The sequence below is a fragment of the Rhinichthys klamathensis genome, unplaced genomic scaffold, assembly GCF_029890125.1.
Source record: "Rhinichthys klamathensis goyatoka isolate OS25496 unplaced genomic scaffold, OSU_Roscu_1.1 h1tg000064l_1, whole genome shotgun sequence".
In the NCBI taxonomy this organism is placed as follows: Eukaryota; Metazoa; Chordata; class Actinopteri; order Cypriniformes; family Leuciscidae; genus Rhinichthys; species Rhinichthys klamathensis.
This window is the reverse complement of record NW_026606607.1, coordinates 2,440,138-2,466,892: the sequence shown is the minus strand read 5'-3', so window position 1 is coordinate 2,466,892 and position 26,755 is coordinate 2,440,138. Positions and strand designations below refer to the sequence as shown.

General features: G+C 41.7%; 1 protein-coding gene across 9 annotated transcripts in view; it reads right to left on the bottom strand.

Annotated features, from left to right (window-relative positions):
* The window catches only part of myo3a (myosin IIIA), a 127,681-nt gene that overhangs the window by 7,589 nt on the left and 93,337 nt on the right, over window positions 1-26,755 (bottom strand). For 4 of the 9 annotated variants that reach the window (XM_056249861.1, XM_056249860.1, XM_056249863.1 and 1 more), the window contains 16 exons: window positions 25,770-25,980; window positions 19,257-19,404; window positions 16,121-16,274; window positions 14,840-14,928; window positions 14,363-14,492; window positions 11,874-11,959; window positions 11,506-11,547; window positions 10,046-10,117; window positions 9,801-9,881; window positions 9,511-9,716; window positions 8,691-8,802; window positions 8,454-8,616; window positions 8,283-8,369; window positions 6,222-6,345; window positions 3,600-4,746; window positions 3,280-3,424 (listed from right to left, as the gene is read on the bottom strand). In XM_056249861.1, coding sequence (XP_056105836.1) covers window positions 3,280-3,424; window positions 3,600-4,746; window positions 6,222-6,345; window positions 8,283-8,369; window positions 8,454-8,616; window positions 8,691-8,802; window positions 9,511-9,716; window positions 9,801-9,881; window positions 10,046-10,117; window positions 11,506-11,547; window positions 11,874-11,959; window positions 14,363-14,492; window positions 14,840-14,928; window positions 16,121-16,274; window positions 19,257-19,404; window positions 25,770-25,980 — 2,997 coding nt within the window. The remainder of the gene's footprint in view (window positions 1-3,279; window positions 3,425-3,599; window positions 4,747-6,221; window positions 6,346-8,282; window positions 8,370-8,453; window positions 8,617-8,690; window positions 8,803-9,510; window positions 9,717-9,800; window positions 9,882-10,045; window positions 10,118-11,505; window positions 11,548-11,873; window positions 11,960-14,362; window positions 14,493-14,839; window positions 14,929-16,120; window positions 16,275-19,256; window positions 19,405-25,769; window positions 25,981-26,755) is intronic. The other 5 variants (XM_056249868.1, XM_056249869.1, XM_056249865.1 and 2 more) reach the window with 4 other exon arrangements.

Genomic DNA, 26,755 nt, shown 5'->3' with positions numbered 1-26,755 from the left:
TTACCTTGTTCTGTTGCAAAGAGTTCCGCCTGTACCTTAGTCATGAAGGATACATGCGATTTTCACCAAAAAGTGATAAGTATGAAGAATAATTTGACATGCTTACTGTTTTGAAACAGCCTTCATGTAGAGAGCACACCTATGATGCCTAAAAATGCTGTAAATGTAGGCTGGCTAGGTTTTGAAACGGAGTTATAGAGTGTTACACACTGGAATGTCTTTGATAGAGAATACTGTTTTTATGAAATATGATCTTAGAGATCAACAACAAAAGATACAAAAATGACCTTTGTTGTATTTGAATATCTGCTAGCTCAAGCACTGTTTATCATGTAGAAAAGTCAGGTATGAAAGAAAATTAATCAACGTCCAGCAGGACCAGTGGGAACAGGCTGGAGAGTTTGTCATATTTATTGAATGTGTCTCTTGGAAAGGTCATCAGCCATTCTTGATTGCTCAGAGGTATAAAGCCAATTTGCAGCTCTTATATTAATGCTTGCTATAATTACCGGGGCAATGCGATTAGCATTTAAAAAATCTTTCATGTACACGTAAATGTGACTGGCATTCAAAGGGCACTTCTATGTGGAAACAATAATAATTGCACAATAATAATTGTTTCTACACAGAATGATTCTGGTTACAATTATTTATTATGATTGTGGAGCTCACAAATAGATTTTACAATGGCAATAAATCATTGATAAACTTGTGACAGATGACCACAGTATTTACAAAACAAATTAAAATCTAGATTTTTGTAGAACTTCAGCTTTCACAGAAATTGAGACTGTGTGAGAGAAGAAAACCACATCCGTCATAAACAAACCATAATCACTGTTGACAGAATAATCCAGATTCATTTAGACATATCAAGAATAATAGAATCTGCAAGAATTATCCTTCCAAAAGCAATTAGATATATCGCAACAGAAATCAAATGAAGAGTAAATCTGTGCAGGCGGGGGAATTTTCTGATGACACATCTTGTTGAGCTCAATTTGCCTGTTGTGGCATCCATTTTTTGATATGATCAGACAGTCACCGTTAGAGAAAAGGAAACTTCACATACTGATAAAATCGACAGCAAGCAAATATAATCAAGGTAGAGCTTTCCTACAGCTATTTTAATCTCCATCAGAAGCAGTCTTGGATAGTGCGCTAGGAATACTGAAAACATTAGCTATATTTTTCCATCTTTGAAAAAAAACATTTGTTTTCTGTGCAAACAACCAAAGCCCTTGTGAAAAAGAAGTATATTTTAACATAATTTTAAAAAGAGTACCTAAGTAAAAGATGGTAACACAGTTGCTTATAAGATTGTATATTACTAGCAATGTTTAGTCATGTTTTAGGACACTTAATTGCATGTCATGTTTAGCTTAAAGGGATAGTTCACCCCAAAATTTAAATTAGCCCATAATTTACTCACCCTGAAGCCATTCTATGTGTATATGACATTCTTCTTTCAGATGAATACAATCGGAGTTTGTATTAGCCAGGACATAAAAAAATGTCCTGGCTCTTCCAAACTTGATAATGAGAGTGAATGGCTGTTTGACTTTGGAAGTCCATCAAAGCGCATCTATTCATGGTTAAAGTGCTCCACGCGTCTCCGGGGGTTAATAAAGGTCTTCTGAAGCGAAGCGATGTGTTTGTGTAAGAAAAATATCCATATTTAAAACTTTATCGACTAAAATAACTAGCTTCCGGCAGACGGCCGTAATTTTCATTGTTGGGTCAATTATCCCTTTAAATGAACATGAAATACAGTTATGGCGCTTTTCCACTGCTGGTACGGCTCGGTATGGTTCGGCTCGGCGCGGCACGGTTCGGCTCGCTTCGCTTTTCCACTGCGTGGTACGACTCGGCTCAGCACGGCACGGCTCGGTTCACTTTAGCTCGGTTTGCTTTTCCACTGCAGTTAGTACCGTTTTAAAGTGGGTGGGATTATAGCAGTGCCCTCAGATTTCTGATTGCTTAAAAAAAAAAAAAAACTTGGAGGCAAAATATATTTTAGCGATTATGTGAATTACACTGCGCAAACCAAAGTAATACTACCCACCGGATGAAGAAGGGTTGGCTCTCAGTCTCCACAGTACATCAAATATTCATTTTATTTTTCATGTTCGCATTTATGAGGAAAAAACAATGTTACGGACGTGAGCGGTCTGAAAGCGGCACTAAAAGATGCTTTAAAACTTTCACAGAGAAACAGAAAGCACAAAACCTTTCTTTAACCTGAATTTCGTTTTGTATTAATTGTTCTTCATTTTAATCAATGTTTCATCAACCAATTGCCTGGATTTAATAAATAAGAAGTAAATATAGCAGACGATAGATAGGAAACGGAGGCGCCGGCGCGCGCGTGAACTGGAGCTCGTCTCATAAATGAACCGAAACTCAGCATATAATGTAGCCTACTTGCCTCACATGTCTACTTTTAAACAGAACAATTCAAAACTAAAGAAAACAGACTACAGACTGCTCTCTGCTTATGTAATCCTTATGAAATGTGCATTTCTCTCTGGCGTGTTCACTAGGCTACTAAAGATCGCGAGTCAGCATCGTCAACTTCATCTTAGCCGACAAAGAAAACACTTGTTTATTAATAAACAATTAAAATATCTCCTTGCTATATTTTACATATTCATAATCATTACTTTTGCCGGTTCTTTGTAAAGAACAGCGGTGGCTGTTACTGGCTATTTAAATCTAGCGGGTTTGACGTCTCGCAAATACTATGACGCTGGTAGTGACGATTCTGTCTGACCAATCAGTGATCTGCAGTGTGTTCATGTCACATCTTAGTATCGGTACGGTACGCTTGGAACCTCGACAGAGGTGGTACCATTTAAAGCGAGCCGAGCCGAAGCGAACCGTACCGTACCGTACCATGCAGTGGAAAAGCGCCAAAGCGTGCCGTACCGAACCGTACCATGCAGTGGAAAAGCGCCAAAGCGTGCCGTACCGTACCATGCAGTGGAAAAGCGCCATTAGTTGAACTATTTAAGTAGGGCATCTATGTCTTTATATGTAATTTCATAGTTACTTCTATTGTCTTTGAAATATGGTTAAAGTGTACTGCTGAATGTACTGACAAGCATTGGTGATAAATAATTATATAATAATTATCGGTTTGGAAAATTAACAAAAACAATTATTATTATTTTTTTTAATTTTGCTTCCAAGCTTTGGTCTACCAATCAGTTTGGGGGAGGGGGTTGGGGAGAGAGCGGCCAAAAGTACTGAGAGACATGATTTAAGAGAGATGTTTACCTGGTGGCTGATAGCTGCTCATGTAGCCATTCATGGCTTGTCCTTTCACAAACATCCCATTTTTGCTGGGGTTGAGCTGATGGGCAAGGATGATTTCGTTTAACTTCTTCTGCAGGGAAAGGTAATCTTCAGAAGCCTTGTTTACCTGAGCAGGTTACAAAGAAATAAGAGTTTTATATGAGAAATATGAGAAAATATGAATTTTGTGAAAAAGACTTGTGAGATTTGTAACATTTATGAAATACGGGTTTGGATTGACATCAGGGTGGGTAAATGAGACCAGAATAAAAATCAAACTAAAATAAAAAAATTATCAACACCTCTTTGAAGAGCGACTCCACTTCCTCGTCCTGTTTTTGTGATGTAGCTTTCAGGTTCTTTCTGTCTTTGTAACCTCTAAAATTGCTCTGGATTTTAATGGCTGCCTGGTGCTCGTCGTATTGGCCTTCCTCATCCTGAGTGTCCTCCTCTTCCTCAACCTCCTTCTGTTCTAGCTGAACATCTGTGATATCCAGACCTTCCTCATTCTCCTGCTCCTCCACCTCTTCTGACATTTCTTGCTCGCTTCCTGTGGCTCCTTCTCTCTCAGCTCTCAATCTCTTTCTCTCCTTGTGGCCTCTGAAATTGCTTTGTAAAACAGTTGCGGCGTGTTCTTCATCTGCCCCTGATGGACTGGAGTCTAGGTCTTGGTCTAGCTCAAATTCTACTGGAGGAGGTGGAAATTCGTCAATCAGAATGTCTGGTTCTGGAGCTTCTGGATTAGCCAGATCCTCTTTAGTTTTTTTCCTTGGTATTTTGCCTTCGTCCTGGAGTCTTTTACGCTCTTTGTGGCCACGGAAGTTGCTCTGAAGGACCACGGCGGCTTTGGCCTCTTCATCGTCTCCAGCTGGAGTCTCATCTTCTTGTTCCATTTCCTCTGTGAACTCTCTCAGTTCTTCAGGAGGTGGTGGATCTGGAATAGGAAGCTCCTCCTCAACTAAAGGACTCTGTGTCTCCGTCTTCCCTCTAACCGGCATCTTCCCCTCCTCCTGGAGTTTTTTACGTTCTTTATGACCTCTGAAGTTGCTCTGTAGAACAGTGGCTGCTTTGGCTTCCTGTTCAGTGTCCTCATCTCCTCCACCTGCAGCCTCTTCCTCAGTCTCCTTTTCTTCCTCTATATTCTCCTGCCCTTCCTTTTGTATATCATCCAAATCTTCTCCAGAAGTATCTTTTTCAGCGCTGGATGAGGAAACGTTCAGCTCATCCCCGGTCAAGGTCTTGTTCCGTTCCCGACGCTCCTTGTATTTCTTCCTTTCTTTGTAACCTCGGTAGTTGCTCTGGAGGACCACAGCAGCCTTTTCATCAGCATCATCCATTTCCATTTCACCTCCTTCCTGTGGCGGCTCCTCTGAATCTGGACCATCTGCTTCAGATGGGACCTCGGTCCCTTCCTCTGTTTTCTCAGTCTTTTCCTTCTGCATGGCTTCTCTGTGTAAAATAAATCAGTTTATACAACCACATCAATGTCAAATATTTGATTCTATAAGTATCTGACTGGTCAATTGCAGCATTAAGGGCCAGATTTACTAAACAGGGCAAATTAGCGTGAGAGTGCAATTCCAAAAAAGCACAGATGGTAGTGGAAAGTTCTTTGCGTGATCTACGTTTTTCTAAATTAAAAAAACACAGACACAGTCAGATCATTTCCATAATAACCAATGCAATCTACCAAGAACAGAGCAAATTAACGTCTGGTTTAAGACATGCTTTTCTTACAAATACCAGTAAATTGACAAGCAAAAACCTTAGTTAATCACCTTGCATGATCCATTTAAATACTCTCCTCCCATAAATTTTGAGTCTGAAAGGTTAACTCCTACAAATGCATATGCAACAAGGTCAGCCGCATAAATAATTCTATCCATGCCTTCCAGCACTAATTTTTCACTGCGTGTCTGTTATAAATCCTGACAGTATTTTCTTAACGCCAAAAGACGGTTTGTGCTGGCCAAGCTGTTCGTAAATCTGGCCCTAAGTGTCTAAGATTTGAGTATATCCATCCATACATCTTCAAAAAACGGTTGTCAGACGTAGGGTTGGGGGGAAGCTGAAGCCTATCCCAGTATCTTGGGCTATAGACAGGGAAACATCATAGAAGGATGGCCAGTCCACGGCAAGGCTAGCATACAGACGGATACACATTCACACTTACACCTATGGACAATTTAGTGTCTCAAGTTCACTTATTCCACATATCTTCATGGATTGTGAGGGAAACTGGAGCACCCAGAGGAAACCCACGACAACACGAGAGAACAGCCTGGACTCTAATTGGTGATGTTAATGACTCTCCAAGGTATGTCAACATACCGGTGTTACTGGTGTCTCTCATATCACTTCCCTTCTCTCATTTCATACCAACACAAGTTGGAATAGCTACTGTAATCAACCTCATCTTGCTAATGTAGTAAGGCCATTTTAATAATTAATTTTAATGGCCACCATATACCTTTTGTTAGATAGCTTGAGTCCCCAGTTAAAGCAAGCAACACATTCTCATCCTTTGGCGTCATATAGGTGACGCCATATGACATTTCGTCGAAATCTTACGCACATGGCATATATAACACGCACTGTTATGGGTAGGTTTTGGTCTGGGGTAGGGTACGGTTATGAAGCCTTGGGATCTGCGTCTCATATTGACGCTAAAGGATGCCATGTGCGTAAGATTTCGACAAAATGTCAAAAGCATCACATGTATGACGCCTTGGGATGAGAACGGCTGAAGCAAGAATATAAAGACATAGCTTGGAAGCACAGTGAAGCAGTAAGAAAAAGAGCTTGAAAATAGAGAATTTAAAATGACCTTTGATGGACTAAATATTATTGATTTTGTTTGTTATCAGATTCTTTAAGCAAATCTCCAAGAGAATAAAATCAGATGGAATAAGAATAGGTCTTACTTTTTCCTCTTAAAGCTCTTCCTCTCTTTGTGTCCCCTGTAATGGGCCTGGATCTTTGCAGCAGCTTTGTTCTTTTCCTCTAGCAACTCCTTGTATTTCTGCCTTGCCAGATATCCTCTGCACACTGCATGAAGAAGGTGTGATTTAGTCATCATGTATGACTTCTAAACCCATTTAAAGTGCCCCTATTATGGATTTAGCTGTATGTGAATGTAAACACTCTGCAAAGAGTCAACTCTGAACCGCCCAAACGAGTTCTTTGGAGTTTGAATCTTTTCTCGCGAAGTTCACACGTCACAACTTACTACATTTGCATGCCCGCCTACGTTCTGCATGGACAGGACATCTTGCTGTAGCTCGTTCGTGTGAATATCATGTCGTCAAGACGCTGTGCTCTCCACTGTGAAAGTAAATTTGGTTTATTTTGCATGAGGCTGTGAAGAATCAGTGGTTAAAATGAATCTTTACCATGATACCACAGCAGTATAATCCCAAACTTTTGCTGTGTTCCCTTCATTTTACTGTGTTACAAACTGTGTTTATGTTACATCAGTCATTCACGTTAGTGCTGGGCTTACACATGCGCTGTTATTGATACAGTTCCCTCATGTGCAACGAAATAAATTAGAAATATACTAGGGCTGTCAGTTAAACGCGTTATTAACGGCATTAACGCAAACCCATTTTTAACGGGGTTAATTTTTTTATCGCGCAATTAGCGGTCTTTTTGGCCTAGGAAACTTTGTATTTTTTTCACATGCTTTTGCAACAGGACGCGGCATGCGCGGTGCTGCGCTATGAAACCCATTCATTTCAATGGCTTGCGCCGCGCGAGGACGTTTTGAAAGCGCAAGCCGATCTAGCTAGACCGGAAACAAAACAACAGGCACTTGTTTGGGTCTGCGAGCCGGCCAAATAGTTGGTTAACGTTACGTTTTGAGTGGTTGACGAGCGCGAGACGCCGAAATGGATGCCAATAAGATTCTGAATTGAAAGTTTACTTTTAAAAAGGTGCCAAATGGTTCTATTGACAAGACCAAAGTGATCTGTGTGTTTTGTCGTTGTGAAATGAGCTATTATCATCGCAGCACGTCCAGTCTGAAATACCACTTGATGATGGCCAAGCACACACACACAGCTGATGCGAATTCTCCGCCCCCTCGTCAATACCTTGTCAGTATTTCTTTCACCCTTTTATTGATGGACAGTGTTACATTGTGTGAGAGATTATTTGCTCCAAGTGAGAATGTTAGTGTGGAATTGAACAGTATTGTCAATGTTGTTTTCAATAAAAAAAACATTTGCACAAAGCAAGGCGATCCACTTTTCCATGTTGATAAGAGCATTAAAATGAGAAAAAAGAATGGGACAAAAAGAAATCAAGAGACATTTAGAATAGATAAAAATGTGCGATTAATTGCGATTAATCGCAAGTTAACTATGACATTAATGCGATTAATCGCGATTAAATATTTTAATCGTTTGACAGCACTAAAATATACCCATCGGTTTGTTGATAGACATCCACTTGTAAATGCTGATGGTGAGGAATTACAGCTGCTCAAGTCCGTGCGATGGAGGTTCGGGTTCAATAACTAGTTCTTCCAATGTTTCATTTACGGACTCGCGTTCGGATTGATATGGTAAAATCGACGTCATTGTTTTTTACTGTCTTTAGTTTACGGTGTACAATCGCTGAGCTGTAGGAAGCCTCCGGATGGAGCTGAAGTTCAGTTATGGCAATGGGCGTTTATGTTTTCGACACGCGCTGTACGCGGTAGACCAATCACAACAGACTGAGCTGTCTGGCCAATCAGAGCAGAGTAGCTCGCAAAAAGGAGGGATTTAGAGAGATTGATTCAACCATGGAGTCGTTTGAGAATCATTGAAAAATGTGGTGATGTGCAATGTTTATTATGAGAAAATGAAACAGTTTTTGGACCTTTGATGCATGTGAACCTGTTGTAGGAGACTCCAAAACAACATTAGGTGACTTTAAAATAGCATAATAGGGGCACTTCATAGTCTCTTCAATACTTTTTAGGATTTTTTTTGTCTTACAAGCTTGAAATTGGGTTAAAACAACTTCAGACTTTGCTTTGCTTTTGTCATCAGCCACTGTTTTCCGAACTTTGTGTCCTCTGTATGCTAGAAGAAAGAAGATTTTAGAGCTGGTTCAACAGATTATTGGACTTTTTGCATTTTAACATCCGGTCAACAACATAAGCTCACCTGATTGTAACACCACGGCACTTTGTTCTCTCTTTTCCAGCATCAAACGATATCGTCTGAATGCCAGCCAGCCCCGTACACATGCCTGGACTAGAACAATCCGGTCCGTGGTTTGCCTCACCATCAGATTCAGCTGCTCCGCGTGATAGTACTTAAGAAAGACCTGAACAAATAATGATCTAGTGAGCTTTGTTGAACATCAACTGCAGTAGTTATTAATGCTTTTCTTAAACAAACCTTTGTTTTGCCCAGAACCCAGTTCTCTAGTTTGGCCTTCTCCAAAATAACCGCACATGTCTCTGGATTCATTGCTGGCTCTTCATTGGCTCTAAATGCTAATATAGAGTACCTGAAAAATCCCAATGGTTAGTAAAACGTTGAACGTAACAACAGAAATTCTACACCCAGGAGGCAATCTCTTTTTCACCGGCAATGTGCTAGTGCTGGTACAGGAACTGGTGGTCCACTCTTTCCTTGTCTTTGAATTTTATTTGCCATACATTTTATAAACTTTTGATTGTTGAATCAAAGCCAGTTTGTGATGGCATAATAGATTCTTAATTAAATTACTTTGGATGTTAAAATAAGTTTTCAAAACCAAGATCAAATATCCTCATGGGCTATAATGGGTTTCATAATGAGTTTGTTTGTTGGGCAGGTTTTGTACACTCTTAAAAATAAAGGTTCCAAAAGGGGGTTTTCGCAGTGATGCCATAGAGGAACCATTTTGTGGAACAATAAACAGTTCTTAAAATAAAATAAAAATTCTTAGTGTGAATAAGTACATTTAAAAAAACTATCTAAAAAAAAAACGTATGCAATGGAAAGGTTCCGTGGATGTATAAGGGTCTTCATGGAACCATCAATGCCAATTAAGAACCTTTATTTATGTCGTCAGTGTAGTCACATTACGTCATTGTTCAGTCCTCAAGTCAGTGGATACACAGCCTGGTTAAGAGGTCCCTTGGCAGGGTATTGGCTCCAGCACCAACACAGACACCAATTAGGTGGAAAAGGGGTTTATGCAAAATTTATATGATTGTATCATCTGTCTGACCTCTCAATGAAGTTGTTGAAGAGAATGCGGTGAGAGTAACCCTGTCTGCGGATCTTGGCCGTCTCTAGAATTCCAGTGTAGCGTAGTTGGATCAGAACCTTCTCCCTGTCGAACTTGTGGGCTTGACGATCATTATTGGGTTTTATGCAACGGACAAAGTGAGGCTGGCCTGCCACCATCTTTGATAACAGGTCCATTAGAGAATACTGCAAAGTACAGTGAAAAAAAAGCAAGATTGTGAACACGAGTGGGACCATTTTATTGGTTCTTATCATTTTTTCAAGTCTTACTCTGAAGTAAGAGGCAACAGTTTGAGTCTTCATGTTGGTGGTCTCTCTGGGGTGATGTGTGCTTTCCCCTGTGCTCTCCGCCTGTACAAACACAAAATATTCAGCATGCTGATCATGAAAATCTACAAAAGGGACAATGTTCAAGGGACAAGGTTCATAAACATAAAAAGGGGTCTTTTTTTAAACATAAATCTGTGTTTATAATACATTTATGCCTCTTGGAGACAAGTCATACAACAAATCACCATTTGCACAGTGGCAACGGGCAAGGCAAGGATTGATTTGTCATGGTTGGGAGTTAATTTCCGAGAGGAAGACTGAAAAAGAAATGCATAAAGATTGTGATAAGACAGTCTGATTTGAATCCAGGAAAATATATAAAACTGTTCGTTAAAAATAGTAAAAAGAATAATAATATACATGAAATTAACTACATGATTCATTTGCAAAGCATTCATTTAGGTGGAACTTATGCCAATCATCAATAAGACCAAATTTCCAATTGACGGCCATGAATTTTTTTCACCAGGCTATATTATCAAGGTGTTTTCGATATTGAACACAAAGCAAAATCACACACTGACACAGGTGCTTTTATTTTACGTGGGCTAAAATGGATGGAATCTTTCATGTGAAATTTTCTAAAGACAGCATGCTGAAATATGCAAATTAATGGTAATGTATGCAGGTCTTCATCAAAGACATCATTTCAATATGTTTAAAACCCTCATTCATTTCAGAGTACAACCTGAATGACAGCTCTAAGTAGCTCAAATGTTCTCTTAATAATTCTCTTAGGAATAATGAACTTAATGCTAAAAAATACAACTTGGAACACAAGTAGAGGTTTTTAACAAACACACAACTGCACAGAAACAATTCACAATTCTCCTTATTCCACAGGGACACTCAATTCTAATGAGCATTATATGAACTAATCAAGCTGCAAATCAGTCAAATCTACAAATGCATTAGCTATTAGGGAGCTGGTAGGGTCACGTGACATGAGAAGATACTCTTTCATTCTCACAGACATGGGTCATTTCCAAGAAATGGTGTCTCCATAACTACTGTCGCAATTAATAGACTTTTGGTGCATTATTTGATGGGGCTGACTGTTAGTATATAATACGAAAGAACTTTTAAAATTAAACTGAATTTTACTTGCTAAATGTTCGATTCTCTTAAAAGTCAATGTGCATGACCCTATTCACCACCATGGATATTTTGACATTTCCCCTTTTCATTTCTTTTTAAAAATCATATGTTTTATTGTACCCCATGATGAGTTTCTCTTTACATTTTTATCAGTATTTCATTGTTTACACTTACATTGGCCCCATCAAGCTCAGCATTTCAATATCTTTATTTATTCTTGGTACAAATAATGAGAATAATCACTGTAAATCATGTGATGTGCTGCAAATTTATGATATTTGCTAGTTAAGGCTATCATTTTTGTATATTTTAGCAATGCATTTTATTCAACCCTTGAACATTTTAAATGTTACTGAGCTAGAATAAACATTTTTTGGAAAGATAAATGCTTCAAATGAAACAATAAAAAAGCACCATTTCCTGAGAAAGACCCACATGTACACAAACAGACACCCCAAAACAGTGAGCACAGTGTCGGCTGGCAAAAGGAGCATGTCCTTTAAGAACACTTCTCTACTGTACAGCACACACACTACAGGATCATTACCTCACCGACTGATACAGTACTGAACAACATAAGACCCTCCAACTTTAGACAGAGGACATTATAGAAAGGAGGAGTGGACATTTCATTGATGGAAAAGTAGAAGAGAAGGAGAGACAAAATAGAGTGGGAAAGAAAATTAGTAAAGCGAAAGTACTGGAGCTCCTTTCAGATAAAAAACAGCACAACCATGATTAAATTACATATGAATGTCCAAATTTACATATCAATATCAGGTTTCAGCAACTTATTGTTGCTCATTTCACTTCCATAAAACTAGCCAATCAAAACAGAAGTCATTTCCATATGGAAGTCTTAAAGGCACAGTGGCAATAACAGACCAGACAGGAAAAGAGGGCAAAACAAGGTACCTTGGCAAAGTTAATGGTGCGCTGTGATTGTTGCGTTCCCATACGAGCAGAGCCCGCCGCCTTGCCTTTAGTGTGAGCCAGGTTACCTGCACAAAGAGAAAGGTCAGGGGAAATATCTACTCTCACTGTGATAACCACACACATTAGAAATCTGCTGTTGATCCTTTATTAGATAAGTCACACGTTGTTCAAAGATATAATCTACCATTTATTTCAAGGTTAACCATTTCAAGGGCACAGAGATATATGGTCTTTAGAGGTCAGTGCTGTGACAGATAAATACGCTTCACAATGGTCAAGTAGCTAACAAAAGACTTGTGAATGAAGTCTAGTTTCAAAATCCCCGCAGACTTCCTGGAAACAATCCCCAGTGAATCTCATTGGATGTAATCGACTGTGTCAGTCAGACGACCTTCATTCATCACGTTAGACCACATGGGAGTGAGCACATTTTCTTTTCTAGAGAGAGAGAGCTACATTGGCCTGCATTCGTTCAGACCAATAGATCAACATCCATGCTTAATGTTTCAGACAGGATGGTGTTTGCACTGTCATTTCGAGTCTGTGTGATTGTGGTGTGACCTAATGCAGTATATCTAATAGAAGGTGACTATACTGTACTTACCATTTGGCTGCTCGTGCGAGCTAGTATTGCTTTCTCTAGTGGATCACGTAAAGGATTTTTAAAGAATATTTTGGTTTTAATGGTCTGGTTTCACAGACAGTGCTTAGTCCTTAGTTAAATTAGGATATTTAAGTAGCTTTTATAAACTTACATTAGAAAAATCTTGAAACAAAAAAATGGCATAGTTGAAGACTTTAGTTAGTAATCTGGGACTAGGTTTAAGCCTTGTCTGTGAAACCGGGCAAAGATCTATTAACAGAATCTGTGTCATGTTGTTAGCAACCATGTCACTCGTCCGTCAGTGTAAAGGACTTAATGTGCTTATTATGAAAGACTTTGGGTCATGTTGACTGGAGGATTTACATTGTATATATGTACAGCTTTTTTATATTTTTTTTATTAAAGCATTAACTTAAATTCTTTCCTACCATAAACAAGTGTTGTTCTGTAAAATTTCACTACTTTTATTTGTGGATGAACTTAAGATTTTGTGGCATTTCCTCCATGCAAATGGTTCTTGATAGTTTATTGGAAATTCAGTTTTATTTCTCCTGGATTCTGCGTTTTATGATTTAATATAAATTTATAATCAAAACTGGAGCCTAATGAAATTAATCATTTAAACTCCATCTAATCTTTTAAAAATGTTATCAAATGAAAATATAACCCAAAAAAAATGGCAACAAAACATTGCATTTTTCTCAAATAAGGTGCTACACAAAAACTGTAACCTGTATAAATAAATAATGGGCTAAAATATATTGATTGTATATGATATTCCTTAAAATAATTATAATAATAATCTGTTCATAATATAATATCATATAAATAATATAATATAATAATTACTACTACTTTTGAGAAATACATTTTAAAATAGATAATAGTAATATATATTTTTGTTTGAATGATTCAATCAATATCAATATCTTCAAGTTAAAGTTTTATTTTGGTTGGTTGTAGTGAAGACCTTTGAGTTTCAGTATTTGTATTTTATTATGTATTGCTGATAGCTTTTATCAAATTTGCTATTAAATACTGAAGATGTGAAGATGAAGTTGAAGATGACGTTCATGTGGAGTAATTCATATAAATTTGAGACAGTAGATGCCAAAAACACCATAAAATTGAGTAGGTGTAGTCGACAAAACTGCGCTGCTCATTCACACAGAGACACATGGAACGGGTGAGCTACATATGTAAATTGCTTTAAGTGTTTATTATCATTATCCTGGATTTTTATTTTCTGATAAACATCAATATACATGTTTCGCCCAACCCTAATGTAGGATTTCATGTGATTAGAGCCTCAGCCCTTGTTTCTTGCTTTGCCAATAAAAAGCAATCACACTGCAGGACTCAAAAGTCATGGAGACTGGTGGATGTACTCAAAGCAACAAAATGTCCCCATTTCCTTTGTTCTCTGGCAGCACAATGGAAAACCGAGTCCTTGAACCAGGCAATTACGCAATGATAGGACTGACTGACACATTAATAGAGGTCACTGTTTAGAAAATCTATCTCACACCGACAGGGCGAATTAAAAATACACACACACACACACACACACACACACACACACACACACACACACACACACACACACACACACACACACACACACACACACACACACACACACACACACACACACACACACACACACACACACACACACACACACACACACACACACACACACACACACACACACACACACACACACGCACACGTGTATATCTGGATGAATGTGTGTGGATGTGTGGGCTCCCAAGCAACCTAAAAGTATAATATCGGACAGAAACTGAAGCATGATGAACCAAAGGCTTAAAATGTTTCTACAGAGTAAAAAGTCAAAGCAAACCTGTTTTAGTGAGCGGGTGAGTAACCAGTTTACGGATCAGTTCATTTTCTGACGACCTCAGCAGAAGAACAATATCAGCAGGCAGAGCATCTCTGTTCTTCCCCAGGAAGCCGCTGGCATTATAGATCACCTAATCACATGAGAAACAAGATGTATTTACATCCAACAGGCTATTATCTTCACTTTAAGAGATGAAAATGAAAATTCTCTCATCATTCACGCACCCACACATACATAAAAGAAGATATTTTCAGAAACGTACAATAGAAGTCAAAGGTTTTGTTTCCAAAATTCTTTCAAATGTTTCTTCTTTTATGTTGCACAGAAGAAAAAAAGTCATACAGGTTTGCAATGGCATGAGTAAATGATGACAGAATTTTCATTTTTGGGTCAACTATACCTTCAATTATCCTTAATATCTGTTTCTGTTATTTATTTAGCTTAAATAAATATTGATAAAATATAAAATATTCCTACCTTGCCCGCGTAGTGGTGGATTCCAAAGCCCAGATCAACTCTCTTTGGTCTCCAGAAGTTTTTCGATTTTAAGTTGTCCTCAAATTTCTCTGATTAAACAAAAGATGTGTTCATTCAAATTAATTAATTCACTCATCCATCTATTCACTAGTTCATTTGTTCAATAGCTCATTCATTTATTTATTCATTTAACTGTTCATTGATCCCCTCATTCACGTCAGTTCATTCATTCACTCGTTCATACATTTGCTCATTCACCGACCTGAACCACACTCATTCATTAATTCATTGATCCATTCATGATATCATGACATACATGTGAATAAATTTCATCCATCAAAAGCTAGCTCATGGAAAACCAGCTAGGCGTCTAGTCTTGTGATATTGAATTATTAATCTGTCAGTTAAAGACTCCACTGAGAGAGTCCTCAGGAGAAAGCAGATGAGAACTTAGCATGCAAGTAAATGTTTGATGACTGTCTCTCCCTTGTTCTTGTGGGTCTGACCATACGTCTGAGTATGTGTGTGTGTGTGTGAGAGAGTGAGCAAGTGTTCACCTGGGTCATAACCCACCAGGTGAACACAGCTAAAGATTAAGGGCCCTATCATACACTCGGTGCAATGCGGCGCCAGGCTCGACGCAAGTGTTTCTTTGCTATTTTCAGCCCGACGCAGTTATCATTTTCACGTTGTTTAAATAGCAAAGGAAAAGACCGCGTTAGTAATATGAGCCTATATGCGGATGCACAACACGCGTACACTCTGCTTATTACACACAGAGGGACATGCAGCAGCACACAAACATGGCAAATATTAAAAATAAAAGGATTACAATGTAAAAGATTAATATTGTGTACATATAGATATGGTGGAATCCGGCTTGTCCTGTAGATGGTCTGCATGCACACTTTAACCTTAAACACGAGCAGATCCATTTGCTCTCTGAAGAAGCGTTCAGTCTTTCCGCTTTCAAATTCCGTCATGTAAATAGCGAATCCGCCATGGCGCGAGCGCAACTGGCTTTTAAAGGGAATGGGTGATGAGACTCTGATTGTTTTTTTGCACGTTACGCCCAAAACACACCCATTACTCATTAAGAGAATAGGGACAACCCTTTTAGACCATGCGCTGGGAACGCAGACCATTTTTCCCATCATTAAACTAGCAAAAGTGGATTCGGACATGCTCTAAGTGCACTTGTGCCGTGCGCTTTAGAACATGCGCTTAGAGTGTTAAAATAGGGCCCATTAGCTCTATGATGTTTTAGGGAGGGGAACTTGCCGACGAGGGTCTGGTCGGTTGCCTGAGGAAAGCGACTCTCCTCGTCCAGCAGCGATAACATTCCCATGGGCTTCTGAAGGAACAGGTCCAGCAGCGGCCGGTTGTCTTCATATTCGATCACTCGAGCATCCACATCTTCGTTCAGATACTCATCCTGCAGAGAAACCACATGTTTTGATGAACTTTGTGAGGTTACTGGAATCAGATCTCTGAACCATCTGAACAGTTTCGTCTGACAAATTTAGAAGGAGATACTAGAAGCTATTTTGTTGAACTTTCCATCCATCAAAGAATCCTGAAAAAACGGTTATTTATCACGGTTTCCATAAAAATATGAAGCAGCACGACTGTTTTCAACATTGATAATAATAATATGTTTCTTGAGCAGCAAATCAGCATATTAGAATGATTTCTGAAGGATCATGTGACACTGAAGACTGGAGTAATGATGCTGAAAATTCAGTTTCGCCATCACAGAAAAAAATTGCATTTATATAATGAAATAGAAAACAGTTATTTTAAACTGTAATAATATTTCACAATATTACAGTTTTTAGTTAATTTTTGTTCTTCTTTCAAAAACATTCAAAAACCTTACCAACCCAAACTTCTGAATGGTAGTGTAGCTGTAAAACTAACAGTATTTATTTCTTTTGGATATAAAAAATTTAACCACAAAGTCCACACACAATTTTATGAAAATTTCTTCATCCGGTCCAGACCAAAACTGTGTTTTCTTTAATTCCTCACCCCCAAAACAGCATTAAAAGTATGATGGGTCACTTTGCATGTCAATTAGATGGTCTCTTTCTGTCTAAGTGTGGGTTTTTGTCCAGAATAAGCTGCGAGTGGACAATATTTCATGGTGATAGTCAAAATTCTGGTCGTGCGTGACTAATTCTACACGAAATGTCAAAAGAAAACTCTTTATTATCAGACAATGCATTTATATTTTGAACTGTCTTGTTTGATTACACTATGTCTCCGAATGTGATGTTTTCTGTGACCTTTACGCTTGATGCATGCTGTTGTTTTGCACCTGAATTTCTCCTTGGGGAAAGAATTTCTGTTCATCTATCCTCAATATTTGTAAGCTCTCAACAACACTGTTGAACTCTGCTGGATAACGCCTGGAGCTCCGTAACCTCCTAAAGGCAATTCATACTGCTATACGATGACTTCCTGTGAGCGAAACACTCAACCCGAAGAGCAAATGACCTGTCTGTCTTGTCTCTAGACAGCCATGTTGATAAATTACAATACACACATGGACCAAAATTGTTCACTGGCGAAATGCATCAACACACATACAGAAGCTTGTCCAAGAAATCTAATCTCTGGTGTAGATTAGAGCTTCTAGCCGTGGGTAAAGTCATCCAGCGAATGGGGAACAACCTCATTTTTTGGGACAGTAAGACTGCTGCTGACATACAAGCCTCAGGGATGCAAAAACAACAGCAATTCAAAGCAACACGGGCACCACACCACAAGAATAACAGAAAACATGCTCTCAAGTGTTTACTTGAGGCTATATACTCCTGAGCGCTCGGAGTAAAAATAAAAATATGGAGAACACACATCAACAAATATGATATTATTAGATTTTACAGGGGAAGCTCACAAAGCCTTTTTTGGGTCACATATCAATCCAAATTTAATGAACAACAAATTATTTTGGACCAATTTTGGACAATTCGCATTTTGGTATTATTGTTTTTATTCTAATGGCAATTAAGCACTCTTACCCCAAATTATCAGTGTAATTAAACTCTCATTCTCATTAATATGTATTATTATTTCATATATAAGTATTTATAGACACTAGCAGTGTCACGCTGGGGTTGAAAAAACCTGGATCTGTTGGCAAGCAGAGTACCTTTTAACGAAACCAAACTCAAACTTATACTTTTCAGGTTCTCTCGGGAAACAAAAACACGGTAAACAGAAAAACCATTGTTGTAATGATGATCTGACATCTAAGAGACAAACACAGGGCTGTAAATACACAAGCAAACTAACCAAGGAAACGAGACACATGTGCAGGGAATGAATCAAACAATAAATCACCATAGTAACACAATCAAACATAGGAAATAGAATGGGAAAACAGCAAAAAAAACAAATCGAAGTCAAACTAAGACAGACTCAAATTCAGATCACCTGTAACAAGTAGCTTGTTTTACTCCTTTTAATTAAATCTGATTAAAACGAATGTAAGTTTTTACAGTGTACATTAAAGATGATCTAAAAATGATCTAAAAGCACATTTTCCCCTAAAATCTCATTAGTATAATTTAAATAATCAAATCAAATTTTTGAAATGTGTAAACTATTCAAAAGTATTTATATTTTTGTAGTGGTATGTTTTACTGCCTTTTAATTTATACTGATTTATACTTTAAAATAATAGTAATTGCATTATAGTATGTTTTATTAATACATAAAATAATACTGTATTACAGTAATAAGAATCTATGAGAATCTATAAGAATCATCATTGATAAAAATGTAATAATAAATTCTTCAAAAAGTAAAATACATATTACAGGAAATAATTGTATTTAAAAGTATTTTTATTTTTGTAGTGGGATGTTTTATTCTGATTTAAACAAAGAAACAAAAAAACAAACAAATAAATGTTTTTACTGTATATGACCTGGGCATTTCCTATGTTTTTTTGCGAGATTTACTCATATAAATACCAATGAATTATGCATAAACCACACACACGTGGACTTCACACTCACACATTTACGTAAAGCAGCATTTGCTGTCTGCTTATAGAAACACCAGCAAAGTCAGCGGCTCCTGACGTAACCCTTGTTTCAGATGATTTATGAAGCCACTAATGTGGGTTAGTCTCAAACGTTTAGAGGCACCAAATCACTTTCCCCCCAAGGCTACAGTCAGTCCAGTCAGTCTGGGGAATTGCCACGCTTGTCTGCGTACAAAGAAAACCGAATATTCTGCTCCCCTTCCCTCCCTCTCTCACAGCACTGAGAAACCATAAATGATGAGGTGTTACCACCATTTAGATGGAAATAAGGTTATACTGAGATAGAAAAATAAAAATGCTCCCAAAAGGCATGGAAAAGCTTGGATTGGATGAGATGACTTTATCAGAGTCGGGATGTACCTGCTCCCAGGCGAAGATGTGCTGGTTGAAGTAGAACTGGATCTGCTCATTGGCGATGTTGATGCAGAGCTGCTCAAAAGAGTTCCTCTTAAAGTTTTCAAAGCCGAAGATGTCCAGGATGCCGATGTTCAGACCCTTGTCTTCCTCCCTGGAGAGAAATCCAAGGATAGAATCAGTTCCCTTTCGAACGGTCACTTCGTATTGCGTAGCTATACGCAGTGGGGAAACTCCTTTTCCTCGATTTACTGAAACCTATATGTAAAACGCATTTGCAGCTGCACAGCCAGCACACTGAGCGTCTGGCACGCTCATAGGCTGTGCTGCCGCAACTGCACAACCAATGGCGCGGGCGACTCTGACCTGCAGCCAATGAGCTAGCTCAACGTCAGAGCCCGTCAAGGGGGTGTGGCTTAGCCTATAAAAGACCCCCGAATTCGCCATTATAGCAGATTTTACTCCTTCAGCGACAGTATACATGTCCCTGAGCCTTTTACTGTGAATTCGCCGTCGAACAAGCCTTTCAGCCTGAGCGAGCTTCTCTTCAGCAGACTTCGCCTGCAAGCCGTCGTCTCCTGACGCCGTCTCACCTGTGGCTATCCGGCGACATCCTATATCCTTTCTATTATTGTGTTTGTTTCAGAATGCCTCGTTCATCCTGCGCCACGTGCGGAGGCCGTCTGCACGAGGCAGACCAACACGAGAGCTGCGTTTCCTGCTTGGGTGTCGACCACGCGGAGAATGCACTCTCTGTCGGCGGATGTGCGGCCTGCGACTGCATGCCTATCTCCGTGCTGCGCAATCGGCTAGCTCTCTCTCGAGACGGCGATGCCGCTTCAACCACGCTTCCCATTCCGAGGAAGAAGAAGCGTCGCAGCCAACGGCAACCGGAGGGTATGGAGATTGGTGAACGCACGCCGGCCGCGTCCCCGCGTGCTTCACTTTCTCCGACTCAAACGCCTTCACCGGTCCTGTTCACAGGAGACCAGCGCCCCCCCCCACACGTGGCGGGCCTCGTCTCCTTCGGCGGATCTCTCGAGCGCGACGACAGCATATCCATCGCCGCTTCTGAGGACGAATGGCCGGGCTCTCTCGACCCCGTCTCCGCTTCTCAATCTGTGGCCAGTGGATTAGCGACCAGGACAAACTCCGACGCCGAAATGCTTCGGATCCTGACGAAGGCCGTCGCGGACCTCGAGCTAGAGTGGGCCTCGCCCGAGGAGCCGCCTCGTAGTCGGCTGGATGGATGGTTTCTGGAGGGGCGCCAGCAGGCCCCGCGTCACAAACCGGCGCCATTTTTCCCCGAGGTCCACGAGGAGCTAACCAAGGCCTGGCGCGCTCCATACTCAGCACGTGTGGGATCTGCAGTTTCCGCGACGCTCTCCTCCGTGGATGGCGCAGCGGAAAAGGGTTATGAGTCTTTGCCGCCCCTCGAAGAGGCCGTGGCAGCTCATCTTTGCCCGAGCACTGCAGCTAGCTGGCGAGCTAGAGCCGCTCATCCCAACAAACCCTGCCGAAACACCTCAGCCCTCGCTGGACGCGCGTACTCCGCCTCCGGTCAGGCTGCATCGGCCCTGCACACGATGGCCGTGTTGCAGGTCTACCAGGCCAAACTCCTCCGGTCCATGGACGAGACTGGCCCGGACCCGGAGACCTTTCGAGACCTGAGGAGTGCTACAGACTTAGCGCTGCGTGCTACTAAGGCTACAGCACAGGCCATCGGAAGAAACATGGCGAGCTTGGTCGTGCTCGAGCGCCATCTTTGGCTTAACCTCACCGAGATTAAGGACGCCGACAGAACGAGGTTTCTCGACGCCCGGGTGTCCAGCTCCGGGCTCTTCGGCCCGGCGGTGAAAGGATTCTCGGAGAGGTACACAGAGGCACAGAAAGCGTCCCAGGCCATGCGACACTTCTTGCCGAAACGTTCGAGCTCCGCGACCAGCAAGCCCAAGCCGCCGCCTTCGCCTCATCCAGCCAAGCCGGTGAAACAGGCCTCTCAGCCCCGCCCTGCGGCTGATAGCCAACGCCAGCCAAGGCCCGCGAAGCGCTACCCGCTCCCCAGGCGTCAAGGCCCTCGACCCAGCGCCGCGGCCGACCAGGTGCCTCCGAAGTCGTCCTAGCACGGAGAGGAAAGAGAGAGGGCTCGTGTCTCGCGCTAGCCGGACCACCCTCGAAAAAACCGGCAAAACTTCCCACAGCTCCCTGTTCAGTTCAGGCGGCTGGGGATTTTATTATTGTAAACAGGCCCGCAGCAGTGAGCGCGTCTTTGCAAACAAACGCCGTTTTCACGGCGACCCAAATAAAGCACAAAAAGAGTATGTTTCACAATCACATCACACGGGTTCACGGTCCCCCTTCACTAGGCGGCCCCCGCCCTGTTGTAAGACTGAAATCCCCCCGGGCAAAAGCCGGTATAATCAGTCAAACACTCAGTATGTGCACAAATCACAGTGTAAGGGTATCAGGTCCCCCTATGTTAGGCGGTCCCCCCCATTCAGTGTGTCAAGCCCTAGCCACACGGGCGTTGGCCTGGCAAGCCATCCCTGGTGTGTCGAGTTGGGTCATAAACACTATAAAGCGAGGCTACTCGCTCCAATTCGCTCGCAGACCCCCGAAATTCCAGGCGGTTATCGAGACATCGGTGAGAAGCGGCGTGGGTCACGTGCTTCGCACCGAAGTTCAGAATTTATTAGCAAAAGGAGCGATAGAGTCAGTCCCTCCCGCGCTAATGTATTCGGGGTTTTACAGCCGCTATTTTCTAATTCCAAAGAAAGACGGCGGGCTCAGACCCATACTAGATCTGAGACGTTTGAACAGGGCTCTCATGAGACGGCCTTTCAGAATGTTAACACTCAAACAAATTCTCGCGCAAGTTCGCCCGGGGGATTGGTTTGTTTCAATGGATCTGAAAGATGCATACTTTCATATTCAGATCGACCCTCGTCACAGGCCATTCTTGAGATTCGCCTTCGAGAGGGAGGGCATATCAATACACCGTTCTGCCGTTCGGTCTGTGTCTGGCACCCCGTACATTCACGAAATGTATGGATGCAGCGCTCTCCCCGCTAAAAAGCCAGGGAGTGCGTGTGCTGAATTATCTCGACGACTGGCTGGTGCTAGCGCAGTCGAGAGACGAACTAATAATTCACAGGGATTTGATTCTCGGCCATTTAAAATGCCTGGGTCTCACAATCAATGTTGCCAAAAGCGAACTGAACCCCAGCCAGACTGTGGTCTTTCTGGGCACGGTTTTGGACTCGGTGACAATTAAAGCGCGGCTCACTCAAGAGCGCGCGCTATCTGTGCAGACACTGGCAGCCGCATTCAGGGCACGCGAGCGCGCGCCTCTGAAGAGGTTTCAGAAACTGCTTGGTCTAATGGCAGCCGCATCATCAGTACTCCACATGGGATTACTGCGCATGTGCCCGCTGCAGCACTGGCTGAAACGCCGTGTGCCAACCCATGCATGGCAGTCAGGCAGCCTGCGCATTATGGTGAATCACGGGTGTTTAAGAACACTGATTCCCTGGCGGGCTCAGGACTGGTACCGCGAGGGGGTGACCATGGGGGTAGTTTCCAGGAGGAAGGTGGTTTTTACAGACGCATCCAACCTGGGTTGGGGAGCGCTGCACGAGGGCAGGCCTGCCTCCGGCCTCTGGTCGAGCACGGAGCAGAGCTTACATATCAACTGTCTGGAAATGAAAGCAGTTGGTTTGGCCCTGAAAGCATTTCTGTTAAACCTCAGGGGTCACCATGTCCTGGTCCGTACGGACAACATGTCAGTGGTGGCCTACATAAATCGCCAGGGTGGTATCAGGTCGGGCAACCTGCATGCTATGGCGAGGGACCTCCTCCTATGGGCACAGGCCAACCTGAGCTCCCTGAGAGCAGCGCACATCCCGGGCGTCCAAAATCTGGGCGCGGATATGCTCTCACGGGGCAACACTCCCCTAAGCGAGTGGTCTCTGAACCCTCAGACGGTCAGTCTGATATGGGAGAGATTCGGCGAGGCCGAAATCGACCTTTTCGCCTCGAGAGCCAACACACCCACTGCAGGGTGTTTTTCTCGAAGAACAGGGACGCGCTGGCCCATCCCTGGCCCAACCGCCCCCTTTATGCTTTCCCCCCCATCTCGATGGTCCCACAAGTCATCGAACGGGTCAGGGAGAGCGGATGCCCAGTCCTTCTGGTGGCTCCTCTCTGGAAATCCAGACCATGGTTTCCGGAGCTGGTTAAGCTGTCAGACACGGTCCCCTGGCCCGTTCCAATGAGGAGGGACCTCCTCACACAGGCCAAAGGGACGATATGGCACCCCCGACCCGATTTATGGGCCCTCCATGTGTGGCCCCTAAACGGGTACCCGGGGGCCTTCCTGACAAGGTCTTAAGCACTATCTCTGAAGCAAGGGCCCCGTCTACTAGGCGTCTTTATGCTTTGAAGTGGTCGGGTTTTTCCAGCTGGTGCTCGAAAAATCGAGTTGACCCAGAGTCATGTGAGGTATCGGTGGTACTCTCCTTCCTGCAGGAGCTACTGGACGCGGGCCGCACCCCGTCCACGCTCAAAGTTTATGTGGCAGCCATCGCAGCGCATCATGCGTTGGGGGCTGGTCAATCACTGGGAAGAAATGACCTGGTGGTAAGATTTCTGAAGGGCGCTAGGAGAATTAACCCCTCCAGGCCCCCATCAGTACCTCCCTGGGACCTCTCCACGGTCCTCAGGGCCCTGAAGGGGCCGCCTTTTGAACCGCTCCGGTCGGTGGATCTAAAACCACTCTCGCAAGCGAGTGGGAGATCTGCAGGCCCTTTCTGTGAGTCCGGCATGTTTGGAGTTTGGAGCGGATGACTCCAGAGTCATTCTCAAACCCAGGCATGGTTACATACCCAAGGTGCTCTCAACGCCGTTTAGAGCGCAAGTTATCACGCTATTAGCCCTTCCCCCTTCTGCTGAGGATGGGGAGGTTAATCTTCTCTGCCCTGTTAGGGCGCTGAGAGTCTATCTGGAGCGTTCTGCGTCTTTTAGACAGTCAGAACAGCTGTTTGTCTGCTTTGGTGGCCGATCTAAGGGTGGTCCAGTTACCAAGCAAAGACTGTCTAGATGGATAGTGGATGCCATTTCTATGGCTTATACTTCAGTGGGTCAGGTTTGCCCTATAGGTGTCAGGGCCCATTCGACTAGAGGCATGGCCTCGTCATCTGGGTTTCCCATTCAAGATATTTGTGATGCGGCTGGCTGGTCCTCGCCTTCCACATTTATGAAGTTCTATAATATGGAGGTGCCTTCCCTGCAGGCGAAGGTTCTTTCAGTATGATTAAGACTCGATGCTGTCTGGTCTTTTCTACAAAAAATTACTGTGCATAATCACATACATACATATATAAAACCCGCTTAGGCCGGTTATGAATTGTACTAATAATCCCGACAGTGTCGGGGTTTGTTAGCATATTCTGTTGGTTGTTACTGACTCTTATATATTATTCAGGCCTGACAGTGTCTGGTCTGTTATATATATATTAATTTATTGGGTTCTGGCTTGTTCTGTTAGCTCAGGGGGCCTGAGTTGCAGTGCAACCAGTTACTAAGGGTGCGGCGTTTTACAGGGCGTCCCCACTGCGTATAGCTACGCAATACGAAGTGACCGTTCGAAAGGGAACTACTCGGTTACTATCGTAACCTCAGTTCCCTGAGAGAGGGAACGAGTATTGCGTAGCCGGCCGCATTTAGTAACTGGTGAAGTTGTCGCTTCAGTCGTTTAAACCTGCTATAATGGCGAATTCGGGGGTCTTTTATAGGCTAAGCCACACCCCCTTGACGGGCTCTGACGTTGAGCTAGCTCATTGGCTGCAGGTCAGAGTCGCCCGCGCCATTGGTTGTGCAGTTCCGGCAGCACAGCCTATGAGCGTGCCAGACGCTCAGTGTGCTGGCTGTGCAGCTGCAAATGCGTTTTACATATAGGTTTCAGTAAATCGAGGAAAAGGAGTTTCCCCACTGCGTATAGCTACGCAATACTCGTTCCCTCTCTCAGGGAACTGAGGTTACGATAGTAACCGAGTAGATTTTTTTTACATAGAATTGAAAAAAAAATGCTAATATATAAAGAGTTGTCATTATTTCTTTCCGGACTGTCTATATACACCAAATGCAAATAGCCTTACTTGTTGGCAGAGGCTATTTACACTAACTCCACCAACCAATGTCTGGTTGAGCCAATGTCTGGTTGATTTCACTTAGTGCAAAGAAAATACTGATATTTTCACTTAGTGTAAAAAGCGATAGATGGTAAGAAAATACTGATATTTTAACAAAGTAAATTGCATCTATTGCTATTTGAACTACCTGCAAATAGCCTCTGCCATTTCTTTCTAGTATTCGGTCAATTAGGAGAAGTTGTATCTACGCTGGTCTTGGATGAACAATTTGATGCAAAAATGTTCATATTGAGATATCCATTTTTTTTATTGAAAACGTTGAAATCTTGGCAAATCCTAGCACAGTTTGAGAACACTCTCTTTCTCTCACCCTGACTGGTTGTCCGGTTTCAGGAGAGAGTTGATGCGGTTGACAATCCAGCCGAACAGGCGTCCATAGAGAGCTTTGCCCATGGCGTCCCGCACCTCAGTGGCCTTCTCCACTGTGTTTGACCTGACGATGGTTTCGCCCCGTGTGACCACGCAGTGAGAGGTCAGTGCTTCCTGTAGCTCATCTGCACGGATACACAGCAGCGACGCAGCTGCACAAACACATACAAACATAACGACAATCTGCTTCAATTTGTATATTGGAGCTGCATGCCACTTCTACTGCATTGGTGATTTTAAAGAACATAATCTCAGTACATGTGACAAGCCAGTACACCAGTTTAGGGGCATGCTATCATCTCATGAAATTGCAGAAAAATTGTATACCACAAACTAGGGTTACTATATAGTTAAAACTAAAACCATAAAAAAAGTAACTTATTTTATTTCAGATAGTTGCCAAACATGTCTCATTTTTATTTCGTTTAACTTGATGCACTAAAACAACTAAAACTGAAATAAATAAATAAAAATATACAGACATAAAAAAAAGATTAATAAAAATGACAAAAACAGAACCAGATATGTACTAAATTTGATTAAATTACTAAAACCTTAAGATTTAAAGAGAAAATGTAAAACAAAAAACATTCAAAATATTTATAAAAACTATAATAGTGTTTTAATTAACTAATTTATTTTACATTCTGTTAGCTTTAACATATAGCCAAATTCGTTAAAAATATCTTAAAATTAATTAAAAAAAAACCTTTGCTAGGCTAATATAGGAAATTAATGTACTATGAATAGGGCAGCACAATTTTAGTATTATTTATATACTAATACAGTATTTATTAATATTTTGAATTAGCTTCTATTTTATATTTTTATTCTTAATTTTAGTTGAAGTTTTTTGTTATGTGCTTTTTGTCCTTTTTACTAGTTTTTTATATTTCTGTATAGCTTGAAGTTATTCATTTATTTTTA